General features: G+C 35.1%; 2 protein-coding genes and 1 pseudogene across 3 annotated transcripts; 1 reads left to right on the top strand and 2 right to left on the bottom strand.

Moving 5' to 3' along the window:
• Nucleotides 1-212: 212 nt before the first annotated feature.
• LOC120193886 lies at nucleotides 213-5,012 on the bottom strand (annotated as a pseudogene).
• An 8,198-nt stretch (nucleotides 5,013-13,210) lies between these two features.
• Nucleotides 13,211-17,464, top strand: LOC120193920 (BTB/POZ domain-containing protein NPY1-like). The gene is given in 5 exon segments (XM_039196342.1): nucleotides 13,211-13,743; nucleotides 15,052-15,121; nucleotides 15,460-16,131; nucleotides 16,133-16,630; nucleotides 16,859-17,464. Coding segments are annotated over 5 exon segments (1,800 nt in total). The 5' UTR covers nucleotides 13,211-13,681; the 3' UTR covers nucleotides 17,357-17,464.
• A 6,158-nt stretch (nucleotides 17,465-23,622) lies between these two features.
• On the bottom strand, nucleotides 23,623-25,067 carry LOC120193918 (probable WRKY transcription factor 40). 2 transcript variants are annotated; one of them, XM_039196340.1, is made up of 4 exons: nucleotides 24,883-25,067; nucleotides 24,733-24,792; nucleotides 24,330-24,650; nucleotides 23,623-24,246 (listed from the first exon to the last, which is right to left on the bottom strand). In XM_039196340.1, exons 1-4 carry the CDS (start codon nucleotides 24,952-24,954, stop codon nucleotides 23,764-23,766), a joined length of 936 nt encoding a protein of 311 aa, XP_039052271.1. In that variant the 5' UTR covers nucleotides 24,955-25,067; the 3' UTR covers nucleotides 23,623-23,763. The 2 variants fall into 2 exon arrangements, with proteins under 2 accessions (XP_039052271.1, XP_039052272.1); XM_039196341.1 differs by having other exon boundaries at nucleotides 24,330-24,646; nucleotides 24,753-24,792.
• Nucleotides 25,068-25,403: the final 336 nt, after the last annotated feature.

The raw sequence follows: 25,403 nt of genomic DNA, 5'->3' as shown, positions 1-25,403 counted from the left end.
TAAGACGTTTGATAAAGAATTATGCGAAGTTTCTCTCAACATACATTAGAAAACGCTATTCTCCAATCAATTAAAAAAACTTGACTCAATTTTGAGCATTAAGATATTACATAAACTTGAATCATAACCTATGAGAGATTATATCATCTGAAAGCGTGATACATCTTTGAATCAAGATTATATATCATATAAACCATATCCTGCTCTACAAATTAATCGATCTTGACAGACGAGTAGATGAGCCTAGTGAACCAAAAGCATGCATAAAATCCGATGGTGCCCAAAAATGCATATGAAGCAATTAGCATATACCCAAAGTACAGTAGCCCCGAAACCAGCTTAGTGATCTCCAGCTTCGTGAAGAAGTAGAACGTAGCATAGAGGAAAAGATACAATGCTGAGGAGCCAGACGTGAGATACGACTTCCATCACCACAGGTAATCGCTGCATAACTGGAAGTAGCAAAGCACAATGGTTATTTCAGCACATGTGATCAGGAGGATAATAAAGACCAAGAAGAGGAAGCCGAAGATGTAGTAGAATTGGTTCAGCCATATTGAGGTAAGAATGAAGAACAGCACGATGAGACGGCTCCAAATGGAAGTATTCCTCCAATCAGAATAAAGAAAACAGAGTTCATGTACCAAGCCTGCTCAGGGATTTGTCTTCACTGGGTCCTCAATTGCTGGCTTCTTAAACCCAATGTAACCACCGACAAAAACAAGTGGAACAGAAATTCCAAACTACAGGACTACCAGAGCAAAACATTGTCCCGAATAATACCGCCCCAGATGACTTTTGGCCCCATATGAGAGTATTTAAGACAAAGAAGATGGCAAAGACGATGTCTGGGAACAAGCAAGCGGTTCTTAGAGCTAGTTTCTTCCACTCTGATCCTTAAACATTTGTATAGACGAGAAGAGGCATAGCCAGCAAAAATGCCCATGAAGACCCAAAGTAAGAGCATAGCTGTCATAAGATGTTAAGAACTAGATTGAGCTTCAATATACAACACACATTGAATTCTTTCTCATTGCTTTCAGTGCATCAGTTACATGTTTTTTTAGCAGCCATAGAAGCTTAGCACAAGTCTAGAGGCTTTACAAACTAACTCAACTAACTACTAACAGTTCTAACTCCTTTAACTAATCCTTAACTGCTTAGCTATTTTAATATTCTCTCTACTTCTCCTCCTCCTTCAAGGTAAGACATACATCCTTCCGTTCAACTTGAATCAGAAGTGCCGATACTTCCTTCCGTTCGACTTGAATCGGAAGTGCCGATGCTTCCTTCCGTTCGACTTGAATTGGAAGTGCCGATGCTTCCCTCCGTTCGACTTGAATCAGAAGAGTCGATGCTTCCCTCCGTTCGACTTGAATCGAAAGTGACGATGCTTCCCTCCGTTCAACTTGAATTGATGCAAACTTTTAATGTGAATGAACATTCAACAAAAAATTTCTAAAAAAAACCTATTCTATAACAACAATTTCGCAGCTTAAGTACTAACAATTCTTCATCCTCCTTGCACGTAAACCTTTTGCTTCATATTCGCAGCTCCACTGATTTGTTGAGAAGCATTTGCAGTTGCGGCCAGAGTTAGTCCCGAGTTTACACGATGGCTCGCTGCTCCAACTTCACATCATGTTCAGATATCCATTGAACCTAACGGATATGCTCGGGCAACATAACCCTCTCAAAATCCACTTCATCTTCCACAACAAAAACTTCTTCCTTTCCTACACCGTCACCACCGAGATAAAGTCCCCCAAAGAGTTCACCAACTCAAACGGTGTGGTGTTGTAATCAAATGATGCAAAGTGGTTCTGGACCGAGGCTTGGATCAGTGCACTGAGTTGCTTGTTGAGGTCGCGATTGACTGATCTCAGAGAAGTATTCTCTTGGCGGAGTGATTCGACTTCTTTGCAGCTTCGCGAAAGCGAGCGAGGCAAAGGCTATGGCAGTTAATCATATCTTGATGCTGTTGCGGGAGGAGATGGGGATCATATATAGCGAAAAGAGAGGCGACAACGACAGAGTTAGCGGCGGTTTCAGCCATGAAGTTGTAGAAATTAATGGAACAAACTGAAAGTTGTAGATCCATGACAACTGAGTCAGCAGTTTGCTGACTAGACCCATTGTGCACCATGAGTGAAGAATCAGAGAGAAAGAAAGTTTAGAAGCGTGAAACCAAAATTCTCAAGACTTTGGCTCTGATACCTGTTAAGAAACTAGATTGAGCTTCAATATACAATACACATTGAATTCTTTCTCATTGCTTTCAGTGTATCAGTTACATTGTTTTTATAGCAGCTCATAGAAGCTTAGCACAAGTCTAGAGGTTTTACAACTAATTCAACTAACTACTAACAGTTCTAACTCCCTTAACTAATCCTTAACTGCTTAGCTATTTTAATATAAGACCACCTCGGTTTGAAGGGGAAAGGAATCCAAGAACGACAAAGATCATGGTAACTAGTACCATGCCCAAAATTGAACACCAGTGCCAACATAGACAGAGCATATCAGAATTAGATGGAGGCCTGAAAACGTTCCCATGGACTAGCTTCCATCCAATCTCTTCTTGGGCTTCTTCCTGGGTCAAGTTCGTTTTACTTAGAAATATCACGGTAAAGTGTCCTTAACATAATCATTGCTACCATTCCCGAAAGGAAGAGAACAACCATCAGAGAATTGACAATTGAGAACCAGTGTATTTGGTCATCATTCATTAAAAGATATGCATCCCATCTAGATGCCCACTTCACACCACTCTCCTGAAAGAACAGCGCAAGAAGATACAAGAATATTAGCACCTCATAGATGGCAGATGTCAAAACATTTCAAGAAAAAATGATCCAACTCCATCTTTAGCACATTGGGGAAAACTAACTTTGCAATTCTAGAACCAGTGTATTTGGTCATCATTCATTAAAAGATATGCATCCATCTAGATGCCACTTCACACCACTCTCCTGAAAGAACAGCGCAAGAAGATACAAGAATATTAGCACCTCATAGATGGCAGATGTCAAAACTTTCAAGAAAAAATGATCCAACTCCATCTTTAGCACATTGGGGAAAACTAACTTTGCAATTCTCAATCCTAAGTCATTTATGGTTGAAGAGGGCACCTGGTATTCAACATCATAGGTGAATATGATCTCCTTGTTCGTTTCAACTTCTTGCGGACTGTTAGAATTAAAACAGTGCGTTTGTGTGAGGGTCTCATGTTGTTAAATGAGTGTTCTCCCTCCATTTCCCTCATTCATGTTTAATACTGCATTGTTTTAAACAAAACAAGAGCCATAAAATCATACTATAATATGAGCCACGGACGCCTAGAAATAAAAATTTACCTAGAAGCAAGCACTCAGATGAACTAACCTTTATGGTTTAACTTCAAATCCTACAATTCTGGTTGAGTCAGTCAGTGGATCCCTATGATACTTGACAGTAAATACCAAATGATTGTGTATGAAAAATTTTTCTTCTTTGCTCTGCATATAATCAGACAAAGTAAGCAAAAACGGTAGCTAAAATATCTGCAAACAAAGGAATTAGATGTGTAGTTTAACCCAGTGTATTGGCCCTTGAGACCTACATGGTAGCCAAGCTGATAAACAATAGGAGAACCCTGATATTGCCCTCTAATTGGAACAACAAGGGGCAGGTTATCCAGGATCCTGTCAAAAGAATCAAAGAAGCTTGAGAACAATTATCACAAGTAACAAAGATGAATTTCATGTTGGAGAAACAAATATTTACATATTGACTCAGAGATTCATCATCAATCTTCTCCTTAAACTGCTTTGCAGCCTTAGCATCAAGGGTAATCCGGTAAAAAAACAGAACACATTTGAGGCTCTCGCATTTTAAACTGCATAATTATAGTCAAAGAAAATGGTTTAAGGGCCATAAAGTAAACAATCTGACCATCAACATCAGAAATACTAAAACTGACCTCATAAGGAGAATTTTCAATACGGTCACCACGAAGCACTTCCCCAAGATTTTCTGCACTGTCAACTATCTTTGGTGGTGGACAAAAGGGGAGTGAATAATATGAGTAAGGAAGTTGTCTTTATAGAGGTCGATTTGTTCACTTTCACCTTCAAAGGATCTCCCTGAAAACACCAACAATCAATAAATTAACAAGACCACAATAATTTCACAATAAGCACTCCCAGATACCATAGCGTGTAGTGTAGAATCCGAAGTGGTTTAATCTACGTCATTGTCAATTAGGTCCACATGACAAGATTTGGATAACTAATAACCGTTAAATTCAAGCATGCTTCCATTATGACAACGTGCAAATTAAATATCTTTCGAGATACAATTCCTAATTTGCATTAGACAACTCGATCCGCAAACTACAATGTAGAGAGCGAATAATGTAAAAAAAAAGGCCATAATATAAGAAGTTACCTCTTAAGTGGTTTGAATAAAAGGTCGAATGAAGGTTGAAGAGAAATGATCAAGTAAAATGAAACTAACTTGTAAACAAAATCTATTCAAATTTCAAGGAATCACCGGAATCTGAAATAAGACTTCTACAGCCATCGTCTTCACACGCAAAATTTTCATTAATTTCCTTTTTTTTTTCATGGAGGTCCTATACGAATCCTATGATTCTGCTAGATACGAAATCAAAAACAGATCAAATGAGGAGAGAGAGAAAAGATCAAGCGAGAAAGCGAATGAGAAAGAAAATGTAAAGAGGAACCGAGAGGAAACCTTTTGGAAGTCCTCGAGGGCGATACCAGGAAGATAGAAGCAATGATAGGTGTGGATCACGGACAGGAAGAGAATGGCCGAGATCATCATGGAGGTCGGTTTGAGGATAGATCTCGATCGAGACTCCATTTGTTGTTATGGTGAGGCGATCAGATCTGGAAAAATGAAAGGAAGGTCTCGGGGAGGGAGTATAATAATGAGAACGCAACCGACAAAGGGGGAGAAGGAGAATGGAAGCATTGGGTTGAAAGTGTGTGCACCAGCCACTGGACCGGGTCGGGAGTCCTATCCGTCCTGCTAATCTACGTTCTTGTTATTTATATTCTTCTGCCGCGTGTCTTTACTCCCTTTTGTTGCGCTTTATTTTTTATGTCAACGGCTCTTCATGGCAAGTCTCTCCAAGTGTCGGATATGGATCTTCTAATATAGGCCCAATGATGAGAATTGAGATTGCTGTGACTGTGAGAAGTCGTGGGTGGCTTGGATGAATTCTTAACATCTTTAAAGGCGAGGATTTGTTTCAAGTGCAAGTGTTGTAGTTAAACCTGAAGGAAATCATTGAAACTTTAATTCTTCTGTTTAGGGTATTTGAGGAGGTTATAAAGCTAAATATGTTTGGGAGAGAACTGAAGAAATAGACTAAAGCTTGGCAGCATAGAATAGTGTAGGAAAGTCTTAACACCATTCGTCATTTACTCATCGTTGATTTGTTATACATGATTGATTAATTACGAGCAGTATATAAACCTAGAATTTTATGAACCTGGTATTTTACGTCAGATAAAATGAATTTATAAAACTTATAAAGATTTGTAAAGAATGTCTCAATAATTGACAATACAATATGATTATCGGATGTAACCATTTGCATTCTTTTATGTACAGGCTAAAACCAATTTATATTCCTTTTCAAAAAATCCTCAAGGGAGCTAGAGAATAACTACACGACTTGTTGGATCCAAAGGCCCTAACAAAGCATATCACCGAGACGGCCGAATCAAGTAACCAGAAATCAGAAACTAATCGTTTATTGAGTTAACATCTCGTTTTCACGATTGGTCAAAGTGGTACATACATGGTCCAACTAATTGATATATGTAATTTATCACCACAACATGTATATCCAGCCATCCATTTGAGTGCCCCCACCCCCACAAAAAAAAAAGTTATAAGTGCAAATATTTTTTCTTATTGAGGCGGGTAAAGTTTAATGTATCGTAAGCAGTAGATGTTAGCGTTAGATCGAGTCGAGTTAAATTTTTGAGTTTATTTTAAATTTAATCATAAATATTTACATTATTATGACATTACTTGATTCCAATTTAAATGGTATTTTATAACCATGTACAATACATATTTTTTGTCTTTTTTTTCATATTTTCTTCATATATGATTTACATATCATACAAAATCGAGAGACTTGATTCAAATTTCGACTCAAACTTAAAAATCAATATGTTAATTACTAAAAATTTCGAGTTGTGTTTTACAACTCGATTTAAACTTGAAATATTTGAGTAGAGTAAAAAAATCAAATTTTCAAGTCGAGTTTTTCTATTCGAATAGAGTTTTGCTCACACCTAGTAATAAATTAAGTACAATATTGTCTAGCTTTAAGCTTTTAAGAGCAACAAATATCGGGAGAATCTATTCTTTTTTTTCTAGTTTGAGAGGATTATAAAGTATTATTTAATAATAAGATTTAATAACATTTTTAATCAATTAATAATGTATATATATATCCTGTAACGCAATTACTCAAACTCAATACATTTAAAGATAGTGGTAAAAGTATATTGTAATTGAAAATAAAGAATTAAATTGTATACTTTATATTATTTTATTATTTTTAATATCCTACGAGTATTCTATTGTATAAAATAAAAAAACATCATAATCCTTAAAATTTTTTAAAAAATAATTTTTAATCAAAACTTGATATATTCATTCAGATAAATAAATATATAGTAAAATCAACAACCGTTCACAAGATTTATGCCCTAATGAGACAATATAAATGTAAAAAAATTTAACCGATGAAACCAGTGGTTAAAATGCTAGAAGAGCTTCAACAGATAAAACTTCATTCGCTAAAAAAAGAGAGAGGATTTTTTATAACAATCAAATTTCAAAGGAAAATAAGTATTTCAAATAAACAAATAACAAAAGGTGACATTATAAGGATCATTAGAGGAGATAGATCGTCGTGTCGCTCGAGTGGTCAAATTTATCATGAAAATCCAGAACATTGAATAAAGATAGGAGCATGAAGTAAATAGAAAAATGATAAGAGAATGAGCATTAAAACAGACATCGTTTTGTCAAAGATATCGAAAAGTTACACCATCGAAGGCTATTGTCATCGTCGTTTGTCAAAGATTAAGAATTGGAAAAGGAAAGAAAGGAGAATGAAAAGAAAATTGAAAAGAAGTATACCTGATCAAAGCCCCATAATCATCTAAAATGTACTCCTTTAGAGAGAGACGGTAGAGAAGCAAATTTTATATCGACAATCTTATAAAACCCCAAATTAAGATATTAGATTCATGCACACACTAATTAAGCTTGATTTCTATATAGTTTCTATTTTAATAAATCAGAAGAAGTTAAAAATAATAAATATATTGATTGATATTTTTTAAAATTTAACCAAGGTATAAAAACCTTAATAACCTAATCTGATCACACTGCATTCGAGGTCAATAAATGTATGGATTGAAGCCTTGCTGCCTGGTCCACCATATCCAGCTCGTTGCTAAGGGAAAAGGCCATCCACATTCCTCGCCACACCCCTCGTTGCTGCGGGGACCCTCAGCTTCCCTATCATCATTTATTTATGATGCCTCCTGCTCACGCCCTGCACTTCATCTTAAATGATACCATTTTTTCCACCCAAAAAAAGAGTTAGGTATGCTTAATCATTTGACTCGTACGTGGCTTTTGATGAACTGTCTCCACAAATTAGCGGCCATAATTAAGGCACACAGACACAAAACATCGATAAGCAGCGGGAACCTTTTTCATTACAGAAAATTATTATCAAGTGGTTTGGCTCAAATTAAACAAAAAAAAAACAACTAGGGGGAAGCAACTAAAGAGGAGGCTGGTATAAGTAAATTCATATATGTCCGATCAATTAAGTGTTTGAAGTAAAGGTTCATCAGTAGATGATGTCGAATGGTAACAACGTAATAATGAGGAGGCAACTGTCCCTTGAAAAGAATGAAGAATGGCTGAAAAGGGCTCTGGTCCATATAGTGTAATTAATCACCTAATTAATAGCATTGGAGTGGTTGCACTATGTGAAAAAAAAAAAAAAAGAAGTAGGTCCACTGCCAGTTTGGAGCCTAAATTGCACTTGCGACATTGGTTATTTTGATTCATATCCGTTTTATTTTATGATGCGATGAATTTAAAATTTTAGACGCGATAATATAATAGAATTGTTATCTCTTTGGAGATATTATCTAAATATATTTTCCACAAATAATATATTTACTTACTATTTATATAAAGTCTAATGTTCATATGATACTTACAATTCCATAATTAATACACAAATTTTACACAAACCAATTTATATTTTCAATGATTGAGAGTATTTAAAACAAACACTATTTTGTAATCATCTTAGCTTAATAAAAAATATAAAAATTTTATATACTTATTTTAATCAAACTTGTTTCAATAACCGTGATTATTTCATTTAAGTAAGCTTACCTATAACTATCATCGTTATAAATTTAACACCAATTATCGTATAGTTAAAATATTTATACTTTAAAAAAGATTGAAATAAAATATTTAATTATTTTATTCTTTTTATTTACTTTCATTTCCCCCCTTTTTACCTTAATCTCCTCACAAAAGAACATCAATTAATAATAACATTTTCATTAATTATAATTATTTGTCCAAATTAAAAACAATAAACCATCAACAATAGATGATATAAATTTGTTATCACCAACAAAAGTTGCGTGTTTTTTACGTGAGCACAATTAGGATAAGAAGATGGAGGTTAATTAAATATTAATTGGTACTTGATTTATAATGAAAATGACCTGCAATGAATCACTTCTCAATAATTCAGTGTTCAGTAAATAATAGAGACTCGGCAGTAAGTTTAGTTTGACAATAAATATCCTACTTTTAATTTAATTTAAAAAATCTAACGATGATATGATAAAATATATGGTTGAGGAGTTTACACCTTAGTAGAATTGGTAAATTGATCCGTACCCGATTATTCGAACCGATTAACTTGATCCAAGACTAATATAGACTCAAATATGATAACTCGAAATAAATCGAATCAAACCGAATTTGACCCTAATTATAATTGAATCGAAATCAACGTGATCCGAAAAGCAACTTGAACTGAAGTTAACTCGAACCTAAAGTAACCCAAACCAAAATCAATCTGAATTAAATCTATCATATCCGATCCAAACCGAATTTTAACTCGATTTTAACCCAATAATTGAGTCTAAGGTAACGAATAATTTATTTATTTATTTATTATCTATTTTTATTAATTAGATAAATAGTAAAATGATATATATTTTATACTCATTTTATATTATACAACTAGTTAATCATCACTTTTAGTAATATTTTAATAGTTCAATATAATATTTCCTAAGTTAAAATATCATCTATATATATATATATATATGTGATAACTTCTAAATCATTTCAAAGCATTATCTGATATGAAGGATTATAAAATAAAGTTATTCAAACAAAATTTCTAACATGTGATAATTTTAATTCACACTATTTAGACGGTTGACCATTGACTATAATTAACTTTAAAAAAGGAAAATTTGTTTCAAACTCGAGTCTCTACCCTCCTAAGGTTTTTTTGGGGAAAATTCTAAGGTTTTTAATTTGAGAAATTGTTGGTGTGTTAGAATGCAACTATAAAGTAATATGTTTTAGTAAAATAATATAAAATTTTAATTTTTTCTGGAAAAACATCTATCAAACGGATAATTTAATAAAATATATAATAAAATAATATTATATTTCTTAAATCAAATACTAAAATTTTATATTTTTGTTAAATCCAAATAAGATAATACAATATTCATATAATAATGTTATTGTTAAAGATACTTTTATATTTGTTGAACCAAAGTCCCCCCTAAAAATAGTAGTACTAGTTAGGTAGATTCAAAGGCTATCAAAATAGTGATATAATCAAAGGATTAAGTTAGCGTGGAACGCAGGCGGTGTCCATTAATTATAATTAACTCAGGTTGCCATCGTCTGTTTCGGCACTCAAATTTACAAATATTTTGAAATTTTGAAGTTAATTTTTTTTATTATTTATTTAAATTAAAAAATTAAATGATTATCCAGAGACATCTAAAAATCATTCTTCAATAGCTGTTCATGCAAAAATATTACCAGCTTTCATTAAAAAATAATCATTTATTACCAGTTAATAGTGGAAAAATAATTAATACCGCCCCCGCCAATGGTGTCTTTTAACAGCCAATAACATTTGAAATGTGATTCATACTAAAAATGCATTAACATAATTAAGAAAAAAATTAACATTTAAATCAATTCAATTGAAGGATATTATAAATTAAAATGTAATTAAATCTGAATATCGGCTGTTATTCGATTAATTAATTAAATAAACCCAAGACTGTATTCGATACCACCGGAAGACATCAAGATATCTAGTTATCCATTGACGAATAGCCACGTAAGCCGTATGAAACCTCTCGACGACACGTGTCGGAATTCATCGTGCTACACCAAAAGACGAAGCTAAAACGGTGGCAAGAGAAAGGAAACGAGACAATGAACCAAGGGTGAAACGGTAAAGCTGAAAATGGCGTACTTAAACGGCATTAAAAGAGAAGGTACCACCCTGTATGACAGTCTCCATACACACTTTTCTTCTATTTTTTAAAACATTGTTTTACTAATATAACTATAAATAATAATATTTATTTTAAATATTTTTAATCATTTCATAATAAAACATTCAAATATTGTTAATGTTTAAATCCTATATCTCTAGCTATATCTTTAATCACCGAGTTAGTAACTTAAAACATTAAAAGAAATAACAATGTAAAAATATTGAGAGAGAGGAAGGATAAAAGGATTGACGGGTTCGTCAGAGAGAGATTCATCGAGATTTGCGTCGAATGCTGAAGGAGAGAGAAATATCTTTTGATATTTTCAGCGGATCGGGCTGATTTAATACCGGCGATTTCGACCCCGAAAAAAGAGAGGATATTTTTTTTCGAAAAACCACCTTTTACAAATTATATATTTTTTGATTTAATATTTTTTTTTGTAGAAAGACGCGTCGCTTGCAGCGCTCTCCAACAGCGTGTTTAACACTGATTTAATGTCACGTGTGGTAAGCCACGTCTCATAAGACGCATTTTATATTGACATAGGATACACGTGTGTATAGCGCGACCCTTGGGACGCGCCTTAGGCAACGTATGGTATAGCGCGAGACAGGAGCTACGCCTTACCTGAGAATCTGTCACGCGTCACTAAGACGCACGCTACTTAGGTTTAATTACCCACCTACCCGACGCTTCACACCCCAATCACTCCCTATATATCTCACGAAACGGTTCTTCTGGTGGAGATGATGGTTCTTCCATACTCTCCACATTTAGGTCGAAGAACTTACTACTTGACGCCTCCCCCTTGAACTGGAAGCCATATCGACATTGAGATCGAAAAAGCTCGTAGTTGAATTCCTCCACCTGGAGCTTGAAGCCATCGTGTCAAATGAAAATTGCACAGATTGTTGCGTCGATGACATCTCCATATTAAGGTCAAAGGGATTTGCAGATAAATGTCTTCTCCTTGAACTGGACGCGATGTTGACATACGGATTGTTCGTCGACTCACCTCGGTACATATCGTAAGGAGTTGCGGATGAATGTCTCCCCATTATGGCATTAAAATCATTACACATTACTATCGTCGGGCTGTCAACTTAATCAACTTGTTCAGCCAGCTAATAGTGGGAGCTTAATAATTAACCCCGAACAACACACACTTTAACAAAATTTGCATACATCTCAATATCGACGTTTGAATAATTACTTTGAGCTTCAACCATCATTTCAATATCATTATTCGAAAGTTCGAACGTTGTATAAATTAATGACAACAAAGATGTTGGAAATCTGTACTGCAACAACGACATTCTTCTACTACTTTCAACATGAATCTTCATCGAAATCTTCGTTATCACTCCTTAAGAGTTATGTTTATCTTAAATGATATTTTAACACGCTCATTTGATACGAAAAAACGCCGGTTTCAATTTCTCGAATTTCACCATCATAATAAACAATATCTGAAAGTCGCGTCATTTTTTAAGTTTAAAAGTGCGGTAATATTATATATGCAAAAAAAACTAAAACAAACTTGATTAAATAAATAATATATTAACGAAAATATAACACAATAAAATTTTTATACATAAATGTAAATAATTTAAATAATATAATTTTATATTATTATCTGCACCGCAAAACTATTTCGTTGTATGCTCCCGCTTTCCAATTTTACAAACACATAAATTAATTAACAACAATTAGTATAATATTTTTTCATATAATCATAATAAACAATAAGTATAATAAAAAATATAAAAAAATTACCTTATAACGAAAAATCGAATGAACTTCTGAATCAAATATAAAAAGATTATCGGATTGTTTTATTAATTCTTGTTGAGAGGTGATGTCATGAGTTCCAGGGGAAGGGTATTTATAGCCGATAAAAGTTATTATAATTATACAAGATGCGATACTTGCACCGCGCCTTACATAATTATATCAGATAAAGTTAAGGTGCAGTCCTAGGCCGCGTCGAATATAATTGTGTCAGATTCAAATTTAAGGCGCGACTTCTGTCTCGCGCTATACTGTGCGTGGCTTAAGGCGCGCCCCAGGGATTGCGCTATACACATATGTGTCCAATGTCAGCATAAGACGCGTCTCACGGGATACATATTATTTCACGTGGTACCAAATCAACGTTAAACACACTACAGGATAAGCGCCTTTCTGTAAAATGTGTTAAATCAAAAAATATAATATGAACTATGTTTAATCAAAAATATTAAATGAAAAATGTGATTTTTCGGAATATCAGTGAAAAAAAAAGATAATTTTCTGATATTAAAAGCGAAGGCGGCGAGAATTTATTGATATGATGTAGCTTACATAAAACAACCCCATCATTCATGCACATGACACCTTGGCTTTTTAGTCCTCCTTCACCTCTCTCGCCTTTCTTCGTTACTTGTTAGCTTTGCTTTCAAATTTTCTCTTTCTTACGCCACAACTTCGTTTTGCTTCTTATTTTTTTGCTTTTTTACTTCTGTTTGGGGTTTTGGATCTTTCCGGAATATATTTTTATGGGTTTTTTGTTTCCATCAAGTTTTTTTATGGGTTTTCATTTGTCTTGTGAGTTTTTTTAAGGGTTACCCATGTTATCGTGAAGTGTGTGAACAGTGAAATAGACTGAGAGCAGCGTACGCGTTCGAAGAAAGTTTGAATAGGATAAGGTAGTAGGGGCTGTTGATGTTCCCCGTCTTGGTCAAATGTTTTATTAGTGCTCTCTCATTGGCTTCTTGCTGTCTACTTTGTTCTGTTTTCTTTTTAGAATTCCAGTGTATTGAGCAAGATAGAGATGTATGTTTATTTCCTTTTTTGAACTATAAAATTTCTCTTTGAACCTCGGTTTCCGGTCTGGTTTGGTTTTACTCAGCTGAGAGAGAAGCAAAGAAAGAAAGAAAAACTTTCGTTGGTACATGGTATCATTTATTGGCATCTCACAACCACAAGCAACTTGGGCAAAACTCGTATTTGTTTGAAGTGTGTTCTCCTGTTCTTTCTCATCTTCTGTACGGTTTATTTACAAGGAAAAAAAGAACAAGATGAAGTTTATGAAGCTTGGCTCAAAACCTGATACCTTTCAAGCTGATGGCAAATGCATCCGGTAAGATATGTTTCACTATCCCCACATTCTTTCTTCGACATAAAACGCAATACACAAAACATTTTTCATCACTGACGCTTTTAAGCTGGACCTTAGCATTCTGCTATCGTGGCTTGATTTGCTTTTGCCTCTTATTTTGCATGCCGTTGTGATTTCTTATGTTTTTCATGTTAGTCTACAGCTTCCGTGCTGCAATTTCATCGGCTCTAGTTTCTATCTTCTTCTTCTTCTTCTGGATATGCATATCTTATTATATTTTGTATTACTTCTGTTCTGTGTGCTGGTATCGTAAACAATGACTTCTTTTTAAACATAGCTTTAGAAAGAAAAAAATGAGCACTTTTTGCGGTTAATCATTCCATTGGACTTTAACATGTATTATTTTTCTATTTTTCTCTCTCTTGATTCTGCTTTGGATCGGTGACAGATTAACCACATGGGTGTTTTCATTACAATATTATACTTTTATTGTTCGGTTTTTGTGAGGGGAAGGGAACTGGAGAGTGAAAAAAGAGATGAGTATCAGGGCGGTGGTCCAGCTGTTGAACACGTCCTTTATTTTTGTTCATCGAGTTAGTGGTCCAAATGTGGGAAAATCATATTGGGGTTGCAGTCCTTTTAATCATCGTGTTTAAGAATCTCTTATTGTAAGCTGTAGGCATATTTTACCAAACTTTCGGACATTTCCCAGTTCTCCCAGCAAGGAACAAGCTTCAATTTTACACCATAACATGTCTATAAGTCTCCCCCTAGTAACAACTTAAAGCCGAATGTGTTTATCACTTTGTTGATAAAATCATGGTCGGTACGAGTGATGTAGTCTAAGTACCATGGATACATTCGTTAAACGGATGATTTAATGAGATAACAATTAACAGGGACTGACCGAGGAGAGGCGGGTCCTAAAAATTTTAAATTTTTATATATTTTATTTGTATTTTCTATTAAAAATCTGATTTCGTCTACTAAAATTTTAAAAGTTCAGACATAAAAAATTCATGTGCCAGAGATAGTTTCTTTTATTTTGATTAGTCGTCAGCTTCATGGATGTTTAATGGCATCATGGAATGTAAAAGTTAGAATTACTTTGTTTTATTAGTCTGAGATACTGAAATAGCTGTAGTCCCTTGTGTAAAAGTAGAGGTCGTATGGCTTGTGTAATAGTAAAATAGATAAATCAACCATAAAAACCACAATTAGTCTTTTATAATAGAATGCAACTTCGTGTGTACTTTTTGCTGTTCTTTCATATATCTAGCTTTAAGTTTCTTCTTCGTGTAGTTAAGCAGAGAATATCTGTTGATGCAGGTACGTCACATCTGATTTAGAAGCAGATGTTACCATAAATGTTGCTGATGTAAAATTTCACCTTCACAAGGTATGCTCAAACTCTGCTATGTTTTTAAGCTTCCTTTAGGTGCATGTGTTTGTGAATTCTGAATTTATATCCTTCTTTTTGTTTATGTTAATTTATTTACATTTACATTTCCATTTAAACTGATTGAAAATATTGTTATTAGCATCATTTCAGTGTAAGTTTGCAAAATTCTGCAATTTAGCATAATTACCAATGTAGTTGGATTGTAAATGAATCATTCTCTCAAGAGTAACCGAACTGTTGTGTTTATGAATTAAGTTGTAGAATGCTCTGCCAGTGGAGAGCAGCTGTGCTATAATAATTGATGATTTTGGTTGTGGTTTAATGCGCCTTTGCAGTTCCCTCTAATATCTAAGAGCAATCGATTGCAAAAGCTGTTGATGAAAGCTAGTGAAGAGAACACTCATGAAGTTGATATGATTGATTTTCCTGGTGGACCAAAAGCATTTGAAATTTGTGCGAAATTCTGCTATGGTACGACTGTTACTTTAAATGCTTACAATGTGGTGGCTGCTCGTTGTGCAGCTGAATACTTAGAGATGACCGAGGATTTTGATCAAGGTAACCTAGTTTTCAAAATCGAAGTATTTCTCAACTCTAGTATATTACGTAGCTGGAAAGATTCCATCATTGTTCTACAAACCACCAAATCTCTTCTGCCATGGTCTGAGAACCTGAAGATTGTTGGGAGATGCATTGATTCAATTGCATCGAAAACATCTGTTGACCCTGCAAACGTCACATGGTCCTACACATATAAGCGGAAGTTGTCAGCCCCTGAAAAGATAGCAGAGTGTGTTATGGAATTTAGAGAAAAGATTGAATCTGTACCAAAGGATTGGTGGGTGGAAGATATATGTGAGCTAGATATCATTCTCTACAAACGAGTCATGACTGCTGTGAAATCAAAGGGAAGAATGAATGGTGCGATCATAGGCGAGGCGCTTAAAACGTACACCACCAGATGGTTGCCAGATTCTGTTGATGCGTTGGTTTCTGATGCACAGGAGAAACAAATTGCTGGTGGAAACAATTGTTTGCTTATTACCTTCGGACAAGGGTGTGAGTTGTTCGTGCAGTTTCTTGCTAAAGCTGTTGAAAGTTGCCATTTTGGTTGGGGTGGATGATTCGGCAAAGGAAGATTTAGTGCAGAGGATAAGTTTAAAGTTGGAGGAAGCTTCTCTCAAGGATTTATTAATCCCAGCACGGCCTTCCCAAACTACCTTATACGATGTTGAGATGGTGCGTTCTATCGTGAATCGGTATATGATGCATGAAAGGTGCGGTAGAGATTTAGATCTTGGAAATAGTGATGTGGGATGTACCGATTTTGTTCTGGGGCATGGAACCATGTTGAGGGTTGGTAAACTGATGGATGCATATCTTGAAGAAATTGCACGTGACCCAAATCTTTCGCTTGTCACTTTCTTCGACTTGTCGCAGTCTATCCCCAAGTTTGCTAGGCCAGTTCATGATGGACTCTATAAAGCCATTGACATCTATCTCAAGGTAGGCTTTTAATTATGGGTGCCGATTTTTTAATCTTCTCAAATTCTAAAATTATGTATTATCCATTTTTGTAAAATTCAAATTACTAGATCAAATATCTTGCTGCTTGAGACAGTCTGTTGGGTTTTCGGAGTTTTGGGTTGTTTGTACAACTGGTTGTGTATGATATGGCATCAAAATTATTCAAATGCGGCTTGGTTTCTTGTAACGAAGTGTTGTTTTCTGCAGGAGCATCCGAGCTTGACAAAGGCCGAAAGGAAGAAGCTGTGTGGTCTGATGGATGTCAAGAAATTCACAATGGATGCGTCGATGCATGCTGCGCAGAACGATAGGCTTCCACTTCGGGTGGTAGTTCAAGTTCTTTACTTTGAGTCACTTAACAACAATCCACACGACACTTCCCGGTCCACGACAAATACTGAAGAATGGGAGAAAACTGCAACTGAAGATTGCAACTCCATCAAGAAACACATGGATCAGATCAAGATAAAAGAGGATGGCTGTAAATTGGTGAAGAAGAATAGCAGAAACACTAAAAGTGGGATGCAGCTGCTGCCATCTCGATCGAGGAGAATATTTGACAAGTTGTGGGTGATGGGAAAAGGGCAGGGGGAGAACAAAAGTTCTGAGACATCTGGAAGTTCACAAAGCCCGACTTCAATGGTTCCAGGAGATACCAAGTCCTCTGCTTCTTCTGCAAAACACAGGAGGCATTCTATTTCCTAGGGGATGATATGCAGATGTTTATAAAGAAGTTCAGCAACTGCAGCAAGTGTAAAGAAGTAGGGGGAGTTCTTATCACGTGTGAAGTACTCTAAAATGGGGTCAGCTGCTGAAAAATTAATGTAATATCAGTTCTTTTTGTCGTTCCCTTATGAACATAAGATGTGCAGTGTCTTTCCACCAACAAATCTCTCTTTCCTTTTCACGAAGCTCTTTTTTTGCACTTTCCAAAGCATCTTTTATCTCTTTTATCTGTTGTTTCCGTCTTGTTTCCAGCAGTTCATGCAACTTCATCTCCAGTTCATACGGAGGAACCCCACAATGCGAATCACGAGAGTCTTCTTCCTCAACATCAACAATTACCTCCCCATGGCTTAGACTGCACTTTCCAAAGCATCTTCTAGCTATTTTATCTCTTACTATCTTGTTTCCAGCAATTCATGCAACTTCCTCTCCAGTCCATACGGAGGAACCCCACAATGCGAATCACGACCGTCTTCTTCCTCAACATCAACAATTACCTCCCCATGGCTTAGACTGCAGCTTTTACACTCCTACAGTTGCAAACAACACAGTTTACCATCATTGGGGAATTTGTAAAGATTTCAATTTCTGACATAAACGTTCCATAAAAACTGCTAAAATGACTATCATCTGAACCTGTTTTTTTATGTCTTTATTTGAATCAAAATTAGACGTGGGAAATTAAGGATTTCCTAGTTTTGTTTGTACCTCGATTGTCTCCTCGGGTGGGTTGGTGGGGAATCTCCGCGGGAAAGCAAAAGAACAAGCGATCCGGGGGTTGGAGCAGTTGGATGATCCTGTGCGACCTTCCTCGTGGAGGAGGCGATCTTCATCATGTCTTGGAGTAGAAGAACGTCGGCGATGCGCAAAGGAGGTGGAGATTTGGATTTAGAGAAGGGAGATAGAAGTAGGGGCTTGAACTTCAAAACCATTCTCATCGGCATTGAGTTTGAGCCAATATTTTTCTGCGTAACAGAAGAGAAAAGAAAGAGAAGAAACAAATGAGCAGCAGGGGGGGCAAAGCACACAGAGAGTGAACAGTGAAGCGTTTTATATTTGGAGGGAAATGAAAGTTTTTGATTTTGTGGGTTTTAATCGAAACTTTAAAAAAATACTATGCTCTATCTTCTTTTTTAAATTGAAGACATGTATTGCCCGTTATAAAAAATATATATTTTTGGCATAAAAAAAAGCTATTTAAACTTTATATTTAATTTATTAAAAAATTATATTTAATTACTTTTATATATTTATTTTAATAATCCCCAATTCAGTGGATTTTGAGGTATTTAGTAAATTCGATATTGCTAATTAGGGTTTGGGGACGTTAGGTTAGTATTTGGATCGTAATTAATTGAGTTGAAGCTCTCAGGTTTCCTAAAGGGAAAACGTAAGTTAAGGGTGCATTAGTATTCATTTTGATGCTATTCCCAATTCATAGCCTATGCCACGGTGGTTGTAATTGGAGACAGATGCGTAAGAAATGGTCAAAGGGTAGCATGTAAAATTGTAACACACGCCTGAGAAGCCCAATGCTTCACACTCTAACCTGAATCCACGTGGGAGCTTCCATGCATCACAAAGCCAAAATCATTTTGCTGCTTCTTGGCGGGGTCTCGACGTTGTCGGTGTTTTTAAAATTGTGATTTTAACTTTTAAAATATATAGGAAAACAATTCAATTACATACCAAATTATCTAGATAATTAAAGAAATAATTATTACTTTTAAAAATTTTAAATTTTAGTACCAGGGATTATATGGTATTTGAGTTTTTAATATCTTTAAAATAAATATTAGTACTTATAAACACCTTAATAGGGATTGACTAGGGGACCGCACTCCTATCCCCTTGTATTTTCTAATCTTATTTTACACCCACTAAAAATTTATAACTTTGTACTCCTAAAATTTTTAATAAAACTTTTCGAATTCCCTCATATAAATGTCTCTAAATTAATAAAAAATCCTTTTAGGGGAAAATATCATTATTTTTCTTTGTATTAAAAATAAAAAAGTGAGTTAATTATTTAAATTTGGAAAATTATTCATCTTTTCTATATAAATTTACTGAAAAATTATATAATGCGAATTAAATGAAGCAATACACGAATAAAACAAATTAAATAAAGTATACATACGACCGCTTACTAATAAATAGGTTTTAATCTAATTGATTGAATCAAATGATAATATGGATAAAACAATAAGAAAAAAATTACAATTAAAAAAAAAGAATACTGAATATTACGTGATTTTTTTAATATGCTAATTTTGTCAATCATATCACTTAATTGTTTAATTAATATCATCGTATAAAAAATGTTATATATAATAAAATTGGTATAATTATATATTTGGTTCTCATTACTTTATGTATATATCAATTTTATCCTAATTGTATGAAAAATGAATTAAATTATACTGGTGTTAAAGGAAAGAATCATACCTGAGACTTAAAGGAAGAACAAGACATGTCTAAATCATATGGACAAACTCTTTACTTTATTATATGTCATGTACATATCTTATATTGTAGATAGTGTTGAAAAATTAAATAAAACGGACCAAAAATGGATTTGAATCTAAGCCAATTATAGAGTCTAAGAACACCTAAACAACTAAAACAAATATGGTGTCTATATTGTATGAATTAGGAGTGGAATTCTAAAATTTAAAAGCGGATAGTTAAAAAGAGTTAAATTAAAATACAAGACTATATTCATAATTTGCCCAGCATCGTTCCATTTTTGTATTTAGTGGGCCATTTTCCCTTTTTCTTCTTAATTTCCAATCCAGTAACTCTGTGTTTTATTATTATTCCAATCAGTGTATTAAAAACCTAATTCATATTGTTGATTTGAGCGCCGGATTAGGCCCGGTAAGAAACAACTTTTAAGTCGTTAAATGCACGAATAAAAGTACGTCTTTACTCGCGCAAATAAAAGTAAGTCGTTAAATGGTACTCAGGCCGACGCCTCCTTATTTATTCGTCGACTTGGTGACAAGTTGGAGTATGTTCTTATATACGTTGATAACATTATAATCACGGGTTATGATGATGAGGATTTTGCACAAGTAGTGACGTTCTTAGGTAATGAATTCTCTCTAAAAGATTTAGGGAGATTGATTTTTTTTTTTGGCATTGGAGGTTACACGAAGTGATCAGATGCTAGTTCTACGACAAAAGTTCATTCTTGAGTTGCTTGACAAAGCTGGCATGCGTGGTGGTCATCCAGTTCCAACACCAATAGTTTTATCACCCAAATTAAGTAAAAATGGTGGAAGTCTATTACCAGATGCTCAAATGTATAGAAGTGTCGTGGGGCTCTCTTATATCTCAATCATACACGTCTGTACATTGGATTTAGTGTGAATCGCGTTGCTCAATATATGCATGCCCCATGTGAACAACATTGGATAGCCGCGAAGCGCATCCTTCGCTATCTCAGTGGGATTTTGTATTATGGGTTAATCTTCCACAAGAATAACATTGATATTCAACTTGAAGCGTTTGTCGATGCTGACTAGGCAAGCAACGTTGATGATAGTCGTTCCATTTTTGGATTTTGTGTGTTCCTCGGAGGAAATCTGGTTTCTTGGTCGTCTAAATGACAACACTCAATCTCGAGGTGCACCACTGAAGCGGAGTATCGTGGGATTGCAGAAGTTACTAATGATGTCGTGTGGCTTACAACTTTGCTCAAATATATAGGTATAGTGTGCTCTAATCAACCTGCCATTTGGAGCGACAATACAAGTGTCATCTTTACGAGTGCAAACCCAATATTTCATTCACGTTCGAAACATGTTGAGTTGGATTTACATTTTATTCGGGAAAAGGTCGCTGCTAGTGATGTTGCCGTTAATTATGTTCTTGCTTCACATCAGTGTGCAGATGGTTAACTAAACCCTTGTCGAGGGCCTATTTTTTCATGTTTCGCGACAGGTTGCATATCTCTAGAGGTGATGAGCCATAAAACGTAGGGAGAATGTTAGCTGATAAAAACAAATATTAGTTGGTTTGTTAAAATGGGTGTAACAACATAGGTGAGCTGGCGTAACCAACTGGATTCTTCTAGTAGGTCATTTGTAAAAGGATAAATATAAGTTTATATGAAAGGAAAAAAAGCAGTGCATTTTGTATGTTTACAAGAAAAGTTTAACAGTGGAGGAGAGTATTGCTTATAATTAGACGGCGAGAAAAAGAAGTCGTAATTAGTTTAGAAGGTGGCGGGGCCAAAATGGTAAAGCCATCATTCAAGGTTTGGACATGGTTTGCCGTTACCTGCTGTCTGCCCATTCTTTTACTTGCTGTCTGGTTTTGAAGCGGAGCTGATGGACGGCACTTAATTAGGTCCTCTCGCGCCCCCTGTAGGATGCCTAGAAATTTTTGAGGCAAAATATATGCATGCATCAACTTTTAGCTATAGGCATGCAAATGTCATTATGATATGATCTTAATATCTCGAGATGATTAGCCATTTCAATGTTTTCTCATCCTCAATTCTACTGCTTTTCCATCACCCTTCTATTGGATCCATCGAATATGTGCACATGTTTTTGTTGTCATCATCAAACGAGTCGGGCTATTAATTTTTTTTAGTAAGAAGAAATGAATTTAAGTCACAATACAGGAAAAAAAGTGATTTATAGGTAAAGGTAACATCGTCTAGAAGGAGGATGAATGAGAAGAATGTTGTAAGAGAAAAAAAACTAGATTGGATTCTTCTATGAGAAAAATCAAAAAGTTCAAAAACGTGTAGAATGATGGAGAATTACGTCTCTTATAATGGGAGTCTTTAATTTTATATAATTCACATTTCAATGAAGCCATGAAAAGATTGAGAAGTGACTGAATGCTATATTACAAAAATAATAGAAAAAGGCATATCAAAATAAGTCATCAAAATATACCTAAATTTTAGAATATGTACGTAAATTATTTTTTTGAGTCATTTAGGTACCTAACGTTACAAACATTACCCATTTAAGTGTCCAGACTGTTAGCGACGTTAATTTACCCGTTAAATGACAGGCGTCACAATTAGTGATTTTGAAATTTATTTTTAAAAAATATTATTATATTAATAAAAAAAACTCTGATTTCTCTTAAATTATTAAAAAAAACCAAATATCTAAAATCCCAAATCCTATCCTTAACCCGCAGTCACCCTCCTTTTTGGCCATGACCGCTGCCGACATAGTCCATACCATCCTCCTAGTCATAAGCCGTCGAGATCGTGATTTTCAACTTAGGGTTCAAAACATTTATTTGCGACTGATCACTCACGATTTCATGGGGGTTTTAGCTGTTAGGGGAGATGAGATTGGGTGAGTTTTGTCGACGACAAAAGACGATGACCGGCGTGGGTTTAAAGGTTGAAATAAAGGTTTTCAAAATTTTTTGGATTATTTCAAAATGTTTTTTTTTCTTTATATATATATATATATATAATTTTATTTTTAAATAAAAATTTTAAAAACACCATATTGTGACATGTGTCACTTATGAAAAAATCAACGTCATTGGTAGCTCGGACACTTAAATAAATAACGTTTATAATATTACACACTTAGATGAGTTAAAAAATAATTTAGACAGCTATTAAAGAATTTATGTATAGTTTAAACACTTTTTTTTTTTTGTTAGAAAATGTCTACGTTCATATAAAATACTACCTAAACTGTCATTCACCGGTAGATGCACAAAAGTCAGCACTTAAATTTTGGTTTATTCCACAGCATCCAATTCGTACACGAAATGTGTTGCATTGACAAAAATAAATAAAATCTATCTTAATTTACCTCTTATTAAAATTAAACTTTCACTTGTAACCCCAAAACAATTAAACTTTCAATCAATAATTTTTTTTTTGTTTTAATGCACGAACTTTATTATAATATTAATTTTGGTCCAATTAACCTGGACTCGGTACACAAAAATGTTTGTTACAAGTTTATTTAAGATCACATTGAATATTTTCTGATTCAATTATGCTTTGGACAAGGACATTTAGTTGACTAAGCTCAAGGACATTTAGTTGACTAAGCTCGGGAACAATATATGGACTAGATAAAGGGAATCGTTAAAGAGGATTAGATAATAAGTGTCGATATCTGGATCCCTAAGCTCACGCTCTTCTCATTGAGCTATGGTTTACTGCAATTTAGTCTCTCACCATGCAAATGCCAGATGGATTTCCCTTCTGAATTGGCGTGTCAAGGTATCAAACAACAAAAGCAAGAAGCGAAGAGTTACCTTCTGTTTTTTAATATTAGATTCAATATTCTATTTACATCAGTTATATTCTAACTCCCTCAAACCAATTTCAACAAAAAGAACAAACCAGACAAGTATGGATATCTCCCCAAGTTGGTTGAATTTCACCACTTCTGGTCTAGCACTTCTCCAGAAATGGCTGCAGCTAGTGCTGCTGTGAACTTTGGGTCTTTAGTCAATGAAGCCGCCATTTGTTGAACTAGAATCTGTTGAATCGCCGGTCGATCGACTTGTTGGGTAGGTTTCTTGGTATCATTATCCCATCCATCTGGTTTCATCAAGTCCAGAGTTACAACGGGAGCCGAAGATTTGGCGGGGGCAGAAGAAGAAGAAGAAACAGCGGCTGAACGAGGGTTGTTGGTGGCTCCACCATTAATGGGGTTTAATGACGATAATGCAGCCTGTGCATGGTTGTGTTCTCCTTGATAAGTAGCCACCAAGATCGATGGATCTTCAGCACTTCTTTGCACCTTCTTCTTCACCGGGCAACTCGGGGCGAAGGAGCATTTGAAGTATGCCCTGGGTGAGGGGTTATCTCTTGTGACCTTCTGACCATATTTTCTCCATTGATATCCATCTCTCACAATCTGTATCCATAACAACAATTTTCAGATACTCGGAGGCTAATTAACTTTATCTGGCAAGATGAATTAAAAGTCTAGAGACTTACCAGGCTGTTATCAGAAGGATCTGTGAGTACGCAAGATGTTGAAATTTTGGTCGTACTGCACTCCTTAGGCTTTTTGCATGAGTTTTCATCACTACAGCTGCTCTCAGTGAACCCAATCATGGTGCTACTGTAATCCTCACACTCGGCTGCTTTCCTCTTCTTTGAAGATGCTGCAGCAGCTTCATTTTCTGAGTTCTTGCTCACCAATTCCTTGTATTTGTTTTGCAAAGAGGTGTAGTGTTCGCATAAAACTGTTAGCATCTCGGTTAGCTTCTTGTTCTCGGCGCTAACCCTGTTCAATTCCTCCACCAAAACTCCAGCCTGTTACAACCAAAATAAACAATCAGTATCGAAATGATCTAGTCAAGACGTCCGATTTTAACCAACTAACCCAGAAACCGACCTCTTGTTTAACTGGTACTCTGACATCAGAGTCGACCATTTTCCCATCAGATTCTCTCTTCTGTTTCAAAAAAAAACTTTTATAAGCCCAATGATTTAAATCAACAAAAACCAATTTATTTTTCCTCAACTGATGATAACCCGAACTCACCACAGCTTCGTTGGTACGATGAAAAGAGTTGATGTTGAGATCCAGGGTCGTACCCACCCAAGCTGATTCCATCACTGAAATTTACACTATACCACAAAAGAAAACCAGAAGCAAAGAGCGGGTGAGCTGAAGAAGAAGAAGAGTTGCGTATGAAGGATTTGTGAAGGGAATAAGAGATTAATACCCAGAAGCCAGGAATATGGGGAATTATATATAGAGGGATTTGGATTATCCAGGAAAGTTAGCGGAAATGAGGCGACATCCCACTTGGAAATAGGCCGCTCACGTTGGGAACATGTCTACATTCATACAAACAAATAAGAGAATAAAAAATAGAATTTGGTTTTGTGTATAGGGGCGAGTAAAGAAATATTGAAATTCCAAAGGCGGTGTCAAGGTCAAGAGTCAAAGAGTGAAGCCCCCCAACGAGGAAGAGGACACAGATTTTGAGCTCGCAATGACTAAAACAACTAGAGAAGCTTCCTCATGTTGACCTTAACATTATCTTGTCCACTTTCTCG

This window comes from Hibiscus syriacus, unplaced genomic scaffold (assembly GCF_006381635.1).
Source record: "Hibiscus syriacus cultivar Baekdansim isolate YM2019G1 unplaced genomic scaffold, ASM638163v2 tig00116997_pilon, whole genome shotgun sequence".
Lineage (NCBI taxonomy): Eukaryota > Viridiplantae > Streptophyta > Magnoliopsida > Malvales > Malvaceae > Hibiscus > Hibiscus syriacus.
This window is presented reverse-complemented; position numbering and strand designations above follow the sequence as displayed.

Coding starts and splice junctions, on each gene's coding strand:
- LOC120193918 (XM_039196340.1), bottom strand. CDS start 24,954: ATGGAATCAGCTTGGGTGGGTACGACCCTGGATCTCAACATCAACTCT. Junction 24,651..24,732: donor GAGTACCAGTTAAACAAGAG/GTCGGTTTCTGG, acceptor TGGTTGTAACAG/GCTGGAGTTTTGGTGGAGGA. Junction 24,247..24,329: donor ATCCTTCTGATAACAGCCTG/GTAAGTCTCTAG, acceptor TTATGGATACAG/ATTGTGAGAGATGGATATCA.